The 11,732-nt window shown below is 40.7% G+C and overlaps 1 protein-coding gene across 1 annotated transcript in view; it reads right to left on the bottom strand.

Moving 5' to 3' along the window:
- Positions 1 to 3,150: 3,150 nt before the first annotated feature.
- Positions 3,151 to 11,732, bottom strand: part of acap3b (ArfGAP with coiled-coil, ankyrin repeat and PH domains 3b) — a 64,143-nt gene continuing 55,561 nt past the window's right edge. Inside the window, exons 13-24 of the mRNA XM_059328537.1 lie at positions 11,456 to 11,556; positions 11,133 to 11,244; positions 10,798 to 11,030; positions 10,192 to 10,261; positions 9,975 to 10,069; positions 9,449 to 9,669; positions 9,234 to 9,326; positions 8,905 to 8,997; positions 8,422 to 8,645; positions 7,939 to 8,048; positions 7,477 to 7,587; positions 3,151 to 7,047 (exon numbers count right to left, since the gene is read on the bottom strand). Coding sequence (XP_059184520.1) covers positions 6,900 to 7,047; positions 7,477 to 7,587; positions 7,939 to 8,048; positions 8,422 to 8,645; positions 8,905 to 8,997; positions 9,234 to 9,326; positions 9,449 to 9,669; positions 9,975 to 10,069; positions 10,192 to 10,261; positions 10,798 to 11,030; positions 11,133 to 11,244; positions 11,456 to 11,556 — 1,611 coding nt within the window. The 3' untranslated portion in view covers positions 3,151 to 6,899. The remainder of the gene's footprint in view (positions 7,048 to 7,476; positions 7,588 to 7,938; positions 8,049 to 8,421; positions 8,646 to 8,904; positions 8,998 to 9,233; positions 9,327 to 9,448; positions 9,670 to 9,974; positions 10,070 to 10,191; positions 10,262 to 10,797; positions 11,031 to 11,132; positions 11,245 to 11,455; positions 11,557 to 11,732) is intronic.

Raw genomic sequence — 11,732 nt, 5'->3', positions numbered from 1 at the left:
ATGAGACAGGAAGCGCGTTACTGTCACCGGCGGACCTGGAAAATTATGAGGCCAACTGTAAGCCTACATTATATTCTTATTTTTTGAGCGCTTTGCTTGACAAAGTTTTTTAAAAGAAAACAGACAGGAATACACATTTGATGTTTTAGGCCAATAGGCTTTTCATTTTATTTCTGCCACCATTTTCAAAACATTTCATTTGAGATTTGCAGTTGACAAAATAAAACTATACAAAACATTAAAGGGAACATCAAGTTTAGTTTACTCATCATAGAGAGTACCATTAAGCTTATGAAAACAAGTTGCTGTGGAGATCCTTTTCTTAATGTAAAATAAAATAACCCAGGTGATGTTATCATGGTCATTTTTGGCTTGGGCCTGGAGATAATACATCTTTTAATAAAGTTTGAAAGATTGCATACTGTGCACAGTAGTATACTTTTTGTGAATAAACAGTAACTTTTTGGAAGCACTGAGTTAGCTACCTCCCTGATAGCACTGTTTCCACTTGGAGATGCATTACCGTGGCACCCGGTGCCAACTTGAGCTCCATCAGCATCTGTAAGACTTACAAGAGCTTTACGAAACTCTCAGTTTTTAGATTTTCTTCACATCTGCAGGAGTAGTTTATGCAACTTTAGTTTCCAGTGTTCACATACTGCAATATTTTAATAATTAAATAAATGGTTATACTAAGATTTCAGACATAAAAAGTCTCATATATTGTCTGTTAAAATTTGGCAAATGTAGGACCTAGGGCGACATACTTGAGAGTAATTCTTTATCTTTAATTTTGAAAGATTCCTTTTAAAGATATTGCCTGTGATTCCCCCAAATTTAATGAAGTGCAATACTAACAACTCTGCTGCTAATCAATTCTCTTTACTAAAACTGGTGTCAGTTCAATTGATATTACACCTGTACAAGGAATTGTTGAACTATATAACATTTTCACATGATCAAGGTTTATTATCTTGACCTTCACTAAACATATTTACAAGAACCTGAACGGTTTCGTCCCACTCCCCCACATCAAAATATTGTTTTTCATGGCACGTGGCTGCCCCCCTCTTGATTCCGAAGTGGTTGAAGAGTGGTCAGAACAAGTGGTGTTCAGTGGTCACTGTGACTTCTTGCTGCGGCCGAACTGTATGCTCCTTCTCCTTAACTTCTCGGGCTGGAGAGACGCGAGGAGAGAAAACTCGCGAAAGACATCAACACAGGAGATGTAACCTGCAACAAGGGATACTACAGTCAAGGAGGGGGTCGTCCCACTGCAGGGCACCATGGAGACTGCAGTGATCGACCTATTATGCTTACCTTTAACATCAGTGAGCAACACACCAAGCCTTTTTAATGACATTACACAAAGGCAATAAGCCTGCGATATACTGCAATCTCCAATTAGCCACATTTCACCGTTTACAAAGAAAGACGGAGCAGATGAACCCCTGCATGAAAGAGCAAAGCATCCAAAGCAGGACCTCAAGATGGAGCACCTCAGTCTATCTTGGTGGTACATAGACACCTATTATTCCTTCATACTATGAATGACTCATTAATCAATAAAGCATCTTCAGTAAATGCTTCATAGATATCAGAAACTTTTTTCAGTTTCAGTGTGTAGGATTTAGTGGCATGTAGCGGTGAGGTTACAGATTGTAATCAACTGAATACCCTTCACCTAACCCCTCCCTTTCCATGCATGTAATACTTACAGTGACTGTCAGGTTACATAAAATTGCAAAAGGCATTCTCTAGAGTTGGTGTTTGTTGTCCATCTGGGCTAATGCCGGCCCCTGTGGAACAGGACCGGCTCTCCACGTATACATAAATGGCTCATTCTAATATGACGAAACACAGTGTTTCTGAGTTTCAGGCATTCTTTCTAATAACCAGCAAGGGTCGACTAAACTGGCTGCAAAAATAAGACTGATTGTATGGGAGTCTATGAGAAAATGATCCTACTTCTCCCTGAATGTATTACCTCAGTAAAAACATTTTTCTAATAAGTTTTTGGCCTCAGTCGTTAGTTTCATTTTTTGCTTGTTGTTAATTTAATAAATTATGGTCCAATTTAGAGTAAAGTAGAAGATAAAGCAGGCTATGCTAGTGCATGGATATCTTGTAATTAACAGGTTGCTACATGTCCTGGTACAGTTTTGGTGTAATCTATGTTTTTGTCTGACTCACACATTTCTTTTGAAATATTAAATGGGATTCTTGGTTAGTTTGCAGAAGAGAAAATCCAAAATTTGCAGGAAAAGAGTGGTTGGCATCCTGTCCATTATTTCCTCTTTTCAAGTCACTACCAAGTGATACCTGTGTTGACGCACTTACTAATTCACATTTCATAAAATTAAGTGTACTGCTGCACAGAAGATTTCAGAATGGCTCACAGCTCCCCAGGAGGCAAGAAAATATTCCCAACATCAAGACAGATCCAGTTATTTCCCCAGAGAGTGTGTGTGCAACAGAACCCCGAAGCCACCAGAGCAGAGAGAATCACAGTATCACACTAGTCCCCTAATAAGACGGCCCAGGATGCTTCACTCACTCTATCCCGAACATCCTTGGCTTTATTTCTCCTGCTGCCTGTGGCAACCCCTGTGGTAACAGAAGCAATGATATGTCAGTCAGTCAGTGTTTATTTCCTCAAGTGGACATATGGTGTTTGCCTGAAGTGTAAAGGAAGATAGAAATGGTGTAACAATGCTTGTGAGGTCATATAAATGTTTTGCACATTGGATACACTGAATTATTCAAGGCATGGTGTTGCTGCTGCAGGCTGGAAACTGAGACACTATTTGAAACACCCTAAGCACTCAAACGATCTTTAAATAGTGTGTTGACATTGATTGGGCAGTCTGAAGATGTGCAAGTGTTTTCATTGATGAAACCATTTTATTGCTTTGAATAAGCCAAGTGCTACCCAAAGGTTTGTTATAGACCAAAAGACACACCAGACCAGACTGTAAAAAATAGCATTCTCCCAACATCTGACAATGTTTCTACAAAGCTGTATTTCTTCAAATTAAGGATTCTATCAATTGATCATTAGTGCTTTTCAAATGTATTGCTGCAATGTTGAGAGAATGTTATGCACAAGAGACGAGACAGGAAACAGAAATGAGAGCAAGAAGCAGGAAGCAGGGTTAGTTCATCAAGAGTTTCTCAGTTTTATTGTATGCATTTTGTTTTCTTTTTTTCCCCTCAGTGCTTCTAAAGACAAGGAAGAAAGTATTCCAAAGATATCCAAACGTCAGTGAACAGAAGAAACGCCTCCATGTAGCGCAGAACCGTGGTACAGTTCTGCCTGACAGGTTTTTTTTTTGGAAGAGAATAAAAAGACAAACAAAAACCAGATCAGACAGTCAGGATCCATGATTGAATGCTGAGAGGCAGGAAGTTGGCGTTGAGTTAAAATACACAAGTGTACTATTTACAGCATGTTTGCTTTGAACAGCACCTTTAACCACTCCTATGTCAATACACACAATGGACACAACATTTAATACTTCCGCTATAGAGCGAGGGCCCTTAACAGTTTGGTCACAGTAGCTTCACATCGACCCCTAGACTGGTTCTACTTGCAGTACATTGAACTATTGCAGAATATCAACCTGCCATATCAAAATCTCTCAGGACTGTCACATTTCTGTGACCTCTTTTCAACATGTGAGTACACTAACAGTGTTTCTACCACTCTGTCACTTCACAAAGCATGGTAAGACTATGCTGTATCTACTCTGAACAGTTTCAGTTTAAAGGGACAGTTCACCCCAAAATCTAAAATACCATTTTTTCTTTCACTTGTAGTGTTTTTTTCAATCTAGATTGTTTTGGTGTGAGTTGTTGTTACGAGCAGTGTGATGTAGGAACTAGTTTCTACTATAGCCAACCAATATTGATAACTCACCTAGCATGCCTGATTAGCTACTGTTACAGCTCAGCTGAGAAGGACGCCTTTAATGTTTTCATCTTGCAGTGTCAAAACCAAGAGCCTCTCATCCATAAGTAAGGAGACAAATGGGTATGACACATGCACATTAAAATCTGATCTGGACACCAAACCTTTATTTCTAGTGCCATCTGTTGTAACCCTCTAGTTACACTGTGCATCAAAGAGTGTGTCCTGGCCTTTATTTAATAGTCTTGTCCATGAGTAGAAGCATACTTCCTTCTGTGCAGTGACACAGAAAAAAAATAGTTCCTCCATGAAACTGCGGAAGGTCTGTGGATTACCTTGTGTAACCGGGTCCTGATTTAGTCTGTTCTATTATATTCAGGAGAAGAAAGACACCTCAACTGTCTCTATCTTCAACACTCCTCACCTCACACCAAAACAGATTGAAACTAGATTGATAAATAGAACTACAGATCAGAAGAAAATTAGTATTTTTGATTTTGGGGTGAACTGTTCCTTTAAAAAAACAAACAAATCAAACAAAGGTGATATTATACAACAATGTCAGACACTTTCCCTTTAAAAAGTCTTTGGCAGAGGAAAATAATCCACTACATAAAAAAAAATAAAATCACTGTTTGAAAGCTTATGTGGGAACAAAAAAAGAAGACAGGAATGAGGATGTCACCACAGATTTAGTCTGTGGATGGAAGAATGGCACAGAGGTGCAAAAAGTAAGACATTTCTGACACCAGAGGGGTCATGGTGGTACATGCTTATTCCACAGGACTGCACTGCACGACGTGATCAAACCATAGGAAAATATTTTATCATGCTCAGAATGCAAACGATGTTAAACTTCCCAAAAACAAAGTCTGGCAAAGCATGCAGGGAACACTGCAAGCATTGACCAGCGAGGGAAGCCAGGTCTAAAAGTCCTATGACCCCACAAATGTCTAAACTGCTCTAAAGAAATGTGCTCCTTTATCTCACCACAGATACTGTAACATGGATGAGTATTTACAAAAAAATGGAGGTATCATGGGCACCTTTGTTTTGTATAAGGAAGTGAACAGAAGAGTTGTTTATGGATGAGAAATATATCCAGTTTTATACACTACCTCACTTGTTGCTGCTCTGGTTTGTCTACATATCACATTTACAACAGCATGTTCTCATCCTAAACCAGTTAAAGGGCTGGGTACCGAACTGTGATACTGGATCGCCTCCATAACATTGAGTATGGGCGACCTAAAGAGTAAATCTCATCAGTATCAGTGAGCCAAAAATCATGCAGCACTCTTGTGCCACGATGTATTATAGCTTGTGATTAGCTGGAAGGTAAACCCTACATCTTGCACAGAGAAGAGACTCGTGCATGTGTTGTTGTATTTTAAGAGTCTTTACTACAGTGTGTGTCACAAAAAAGTGTAAAGGAGCTGCAACGTTTTAAAAAAGGACTCTTACTATAATGACGTATTTTATTTTCAGTAAAATATATATTATAAAATTGGAATCTGAAAAAAAGTAGTGTTCCGATATTAGTTTTTTAAAGCAATACCCAGCCCTACATAGTAAACAATGAATGACTGCAATTAATTAAAAAAAGGTATATTGTAACTAGAATAGATATAGAATAGATACGCTAGTAAAATCTCTTTCAGTGGTGTGTTTGCATGCCAATAATCATAGCAATGTAAGGCCGTTCCAAAGGGAAAATGAAAGCAAATGTCTGTTATGAGTGCTATTACACGATGTAATCTAAAGACTTCCTGTCATAAATTCCAAGTAATGCTTTCAGATTAAAATGACAATCATTAACAGGCATGCAGACGAAAACTGCACCCAAGAATGCATTGCACTGGTCCTCTGGGGAGATAAACATAAATAAAAAGACAGAAATAAAATAGACAATAGATATATAGACAATAACTTGACAAGACAAGAACAATGTAAAAACTAACTGAATGAAAAATTTAAAAATGATAATACTGTAGATGGAAAAAGTGCACAGTTTCTTTTTTTTCCCCTTTACATAATGTATCATAATATCATATTATTTAACTCTGTCTCTCAGTATTCTTTGACACATGCACTCATTTACTCTCCTGTCCACTCACTCACTCACTCACTCACTCACACTCACTCACTCACTCACTCACACTCACTCACTCACTCACACTCACTCACTCACTCCACAAATTATCTTACAAAGCAGGCAAGGGTCTTGTCCCCACATGCCTTTCAGTATTTTTGTCACAGTTTTACATTAAATTTCCCTTCCTGACCCCTTTTTATACAGAGTAAACTACCCTGCCAACCTCTACTGCAGCTTGCCGGTTAATCTTTTTCTTTAAGTAATGGAACAAATACCATTTTTCACCTCATGCCACAGCACATAGTTTAAAGATTACCCATATAACTTCTAAATATGCTTATTTACATCTCTGATTGAGAAGAGATGGGTAAGTTGGATGTCACACAGATGGTCTGGATAGATATAAAGTGTAGGGTGGGGGGTTAATGCTGGGAAAGTCTTCACAGGTAAGAGCTGTTAGGCAACAGTAAACCCACTTCCCCACACAAGTTATGTTGAAGTTAGAGGATAAATCAGATGTCATTTTACTGTGTGTCTCATGAAGCTAGCGTAGCGTGGATGTCGCCGAATAATGGCAAGCAGAATCATGGTGATGCAGAAAAATGGAGGTGGTGACTGTATTGTCAGTAGAGTTAAAAAGGTCCATCAGGGGTCTCCCTATGACACAACACACCCCGTAATGCTCAAGTGGTACGCTCCACTCTCCTCAGACAGAAGTTGCCTGTAAGCCTAGATCTACGTAAGTAACAGACCAGTAAGATCAGTGTCTAGAGGCAACTTCATCTAGCAATTATTTTTAATTCCCAACCAGGAGGATAATAAACTGTAAATATATGTTGAGAGAGAGAGAGAGAGAGGGAGCGTGAGCTTTCCTCCTGGATACAGAAGTGACCACTAGCACTCTTCTATGGTGAGACAGATGAATTCCTGGATGCACTTCCTATACTGCTGCTCAGTGGGGCTGCTGCTGGGGTATTGACCTGGTTGACCCAAGGGAGCCTCCGCCTCTCGCATCTCCTCATTCATCCGCGCTAGACGCAATCTGGAGAAAGAAAAAGACAGAGGCAGAGGGAGACAGGGTTGATAGAACAGAGGGGACAACATGTGGATGCAGAAATGGGATAATGAAAGAAGGAAAGGCAAGTGAAAAAAGCATAGGGAGTAAACCACAGTGGAGAAAAGAGGACAGGAGGAGGGAAAGAGAGAGTGAAGACAACAGTGAGAATTCAATTCATATAATCAACAACCGGCTTTCTTAAGTATATTCTTCTCATTGTGCCTTTAAATTGATTACATAAAATTTAATAGCATCTAGTTGAAGAAAAGGATCAGCTACGTTTGAGACAATTTCAACCAACAATTCTAAAGCATGAATATGTAGTAAATGTACAAATGTTTATTATGACTTATTTATTATTACTTGCTCATAAGGGCTACAAAAAAGTATGTAAGAAGAATTAGGATCACTCACAGGGTGACGATGTCTGCGTTGGCAGCCTGAACAGCGATGCTCAGGGGGTCGTGACCCTGCTCATCCACCTCCGTCTGCGACGCTCCTCTCTTCAGGAACAGACACACTTGACTGTACAAAACAAGATGCAGAAACAGAGAAAAGAGGGAAACACTATCAGATAAACTGTGAGAAGTTAAATGCGATCGATTACTATCGTTATCTGGAGACGCTGTGAACATCATTTGGTGACACCAAGTCAAGTCAAGACAAGAATGTAGATAATAATGACTTGCGTAATATTTGGCAGCGAGTAGTTTCAGTTTGTGTTGCAGAGAAAAATGCTTACGCCATACACGTCAATCTCACTGAATACTTTGAAAAGTCATGTTAATGCCAGCATTCCAGGTTGGGTCAGGAGTCGGGCAGAAGTGAAACAATACCACTTATAATAACTTCTTCCACTTTAAAGGCATTCCTTACCCTGTGTGACCCAGGTAGGTGGCGTGGTGCAGTGGGCCTCTGCCTCTCATGTCCCTCTGATTCACATCAGCTCCATTCTGTAGCAGGAACTCACAAGCTATCAGGGAGCCCTGATAGAGAGATAAACAGACAGAGAGAGTTGTTGATATTTATTCATTTGCTCTCAGAAATCTAGTTATTGGTATTTTAACATTAAGGAGGCCAGTTTTAGTGGCTATTTCTATGGTAAGCAACAAAACAGTTTATAGTCATGCAGCTGATATTATGTTCAGGTAGCAGTTGTTTGTTTATGCCTACGTAAAACCTGGGCCCAGCACCATCAGCAGATTATCTGTTATTAATTTTTAACCCAGACAGTCACCACTTTTATTGGACTTCAGTGCCACTGAAATCCGATAAAAGTTTCAGTAATTTCATCTGAACCATAAAATGTTCACACCCTTTCAATTAATGATTCAATGGGATAAACAAACAATCTCTCACCCCGACCACGGCCTGAATGAGTGGTGTTTTGCCCTCCTGCTCTTCACTTGCAGCGTGCACGTCCGCACCGTGTGCCAACGCCTCCGCCATGAGTGGCAGGTTGTGTAGACGAGAAGACCGGTGGAGGAGCGCCCCTGGGTGGAGCTCCCTCGGGTCTTCGGGGTCTGAAGACACTTCCTGTTCAATCTCCACCTCACCGCTGGAGGACTCCTCTGACTCCTCTTCTGAGTGGAGGTAACATGACAATGGTGGATAATGATGAGGTTGGAAATAAAGAGGAATGATGTAAAAACAAATGTAGCATGGTTTCCAATTCCACTAATTCAAAGCAGAATCTATCAGTTTTTTACGGCCAGTTGCTTTTTTAGGTTTCATACTGCCACCTATTTTACTGGAGGCCTTATTGAGTCTATGGGTCATGTTCTAGCTGTGCAATAGACGCCGTTATTCTCCTTTATCATATAACACAACACACATACAAACCTTCTTCTGTGACACTGTCAACCACCGAGCCAAACACCAGGATGTCTGTGCTGCCGTCAGTACTTCCTCCCAAGCCGCTGTCACTGCTAAGACCTGCAGGGCCAAGCATCGCCAAGCCACGGACACGTTAATCATTACACAGCACATGCTGTTGAACACATTCACACATGATCATCACAAGTAGGACAGAAAACACGTCAATGGCATTAAGAACTTTTTCTGTTTTATTTTTTTTGTCACAGTAAGAAACTCTTTCCTGCATCTTACTGAAAATCTACTACTTACTAAGTGCATTGTGCCTGGATGTGCTGACTATGTAGTGGACTTACTGCGAGGACCAGAGCCAGTGTCAAAGTAGGAGAATAGTGAATCCAGCTCATCTGGACAGAACAGGGAGTCCCGGCGAAACTTCGCTGCAGCTGCTACAAAAACACAAAACATCACAACATTATTTCAGTCCAGGCTTCAGAGGATGTTAGCAGCCTTTATGTATGGATTTAATGAGCCTTGTGCTACTAGAGAGAAGTGAATTCTCTTGACTGACCTGCTGAGAGGTTTGCAGGTGAAGCGCTGCCCGGCTCATATCGATGGTATTTCCTGCGGGCCTTGTTGGGGGCCCGAACAGAGCTGTTGTGTCGCTGGCACTTCTTCACTGTCCAGGGTCGGGACTTTCTTTCACCCTCCACCAACGCCTCGCTCCCACTCATCTTCTTCAGGAAGCGTTTCTCCACATACTTAGACTTGATCCAGGCCTCTTTCTCTTGTCTGGAGGCAGATAACCATAAACTGACAAGTTTAGATCACTGGGGAAAGGACATACTGGTGAATCCGAACTGACTTTTTAAAACATCAAACTCACATAAAAAGACAAACAAACTATCTGATTGATGTAGTGGCAGATTCCTGCGTTCTGCATGGTAAAATGATTTAATTTTTTCATAGGAGTCTGGTGGCTTTGATCTACTTTATAGATACACATCTCATACAACCCCACATCAAAAAAGACAACAATGATATGTACAGTATAAGATTATTATTTTCTGTTTGCTATATGGAAGTAAAAGACTGACCTTGAACTGGACGGGCCAGGTTTTTTCGCTCCCAGCTCCTCGCAGACTCCCTCATAAATATGGTTGATGACAGTGTTCCCCAATTCACACATCAGCTAAACGTGAGAGGAAAACCATTTTCAAAAATGACTAGATTAAATTGTTTTGAAACGAAGGAATAATAAATGAAACTGTGTAGAGAGAAGAAGCTGTATGCAAATGTGTCGTGGAGACGTACCTTGAGTAATTCCGGCTCCCATGAGTCTAATGTCAGGGAACGCACTTTAGAGCAATGGACGCCTAAACTCCTGAAAGAAATGAGAGGAGAGTATGTAAAGAAAGTGAAGTGTTAGGAGAATTCATATCCAACCACAGGATTTTAGCACATTTTCACAACTGCCTGAGGTGGCAACTCTTTCTGTGTCTCTACTGCAAGTCTCAGGAGCTCAGCTAAAAAAAGACTTCTCTTATTACTTAAACATCCACACTGGTGACTATAGTTTTCACATGCCCATGTTTAACTACATCTATAATATCTGTAAATATACTGTCACAATAATATCTTCATAACTGTCAGTGCATTTTCTACCAAAATTAGAGCTTTTATTGATGGGTTGATGAAATGGAAAAGTGGAATGTGTTGGACAGCAGATCATAGGATACACTGGAAGATTGCCCATAAATACCATGTGAAGCTTTAATGCAGCTGTTATGTGAGTTATGCAAATTATACACAGGCAGACCATGATGACAGATTGACAGGAAATATTTAGAGTCATTTCTTGTATCAACTTGCTTTTGTTTTGTTATTTTCACACTGACAAAAACCCTCTCACACAGGTACCTATGGATCCCCGAGCACTCGATGCAGAGCAGCACTCCCAGGTTGATGGAGGCCCAGCAGGGAGCTGCTTGTCCGCAGTCACAGCACAGCTCGTTGCCCGGCAGGCTCTGTACCCTCTGGAGGAGGCTTTCCCCGCCTCCCCGAACTCCCTTCTCTGCCCTGTCCCCCCTCTCTCTGGGCTCGCTGGCAGAGTCGATGCTGCTGGTGGAGGGCGAGGCTGTCCGGTCCAAACGCTGCAGAGACAGGTGCACAGGTCAGGGGTTCTTAAGTTATTAAGTTATAAAAAGAAACTGTGTGCTATCATGTTACTGCTTGTGTTCTTTATGTGTTCGTACCTCAATGTAATAATTGTCGGCGATGTCTTTGTAAGCAGAGGCGATGCTTGCCTGGACCGCCTGGATCCAAGCCTGCCGCAGCTTCTCGGACTCAGCCTGCAGCATGCAGCTCCTACAAGTTTGTAGAGGGCAGTTTTATAACACCTGCTCTCAACACTCTGATGCTCTAAAGCTACATGTTATTTGACCTATTAGTCCAAATTATATAGTCAATAATGTGATAACTAATTAGCACACTGGAACATGCAACAAAACGTTTTAAGAGTGGTTTAGTTCAGATGAAGAGTAATAATGTTCAGACAAAATCCCACACAGACACTTACTTTGTGGGCGAAACAACCTCAAAGCAGAACCTCCTCTCATTATCTTCACATGGTTTGACAGAGCACAGCCTCAGGTCTTCCACCACCACAGTCAGGGAGTCCTGTCATCGACAGAGAAGAGTGTTACAACAACTCATCATCATATTTTTCCCTTGAAGCTACAAAAGCAGGTTATCTTCCTAACAGCTGGTAAGAAAATAAATGTTGGCACATAACCCCAAGGTTATTCACGTATATGCAAATTAAGTAAATCATAGGTCAACAACTCTATGAGCTG

The sequence above is a fragment of the Centropristis striata genome, chromosome 3, assembly GCF_030273125.1.
Source record: "Centropristis striata isolate RG_2023a ecotype Rhode Island chromosome 3, C.striata_1.0, whole genome shotgun sequence".
NCBI lineage: Eukaryota > Metazoa > Chordata > Actinopteri > Perciformes > Serranidae > Centropristis > Centropristis striata.
The sequence above is the reverse complement of the archived record's forward strand: the minus strand, read 5'-3'. Positions and strand labels throughout refer to the sequence as shown.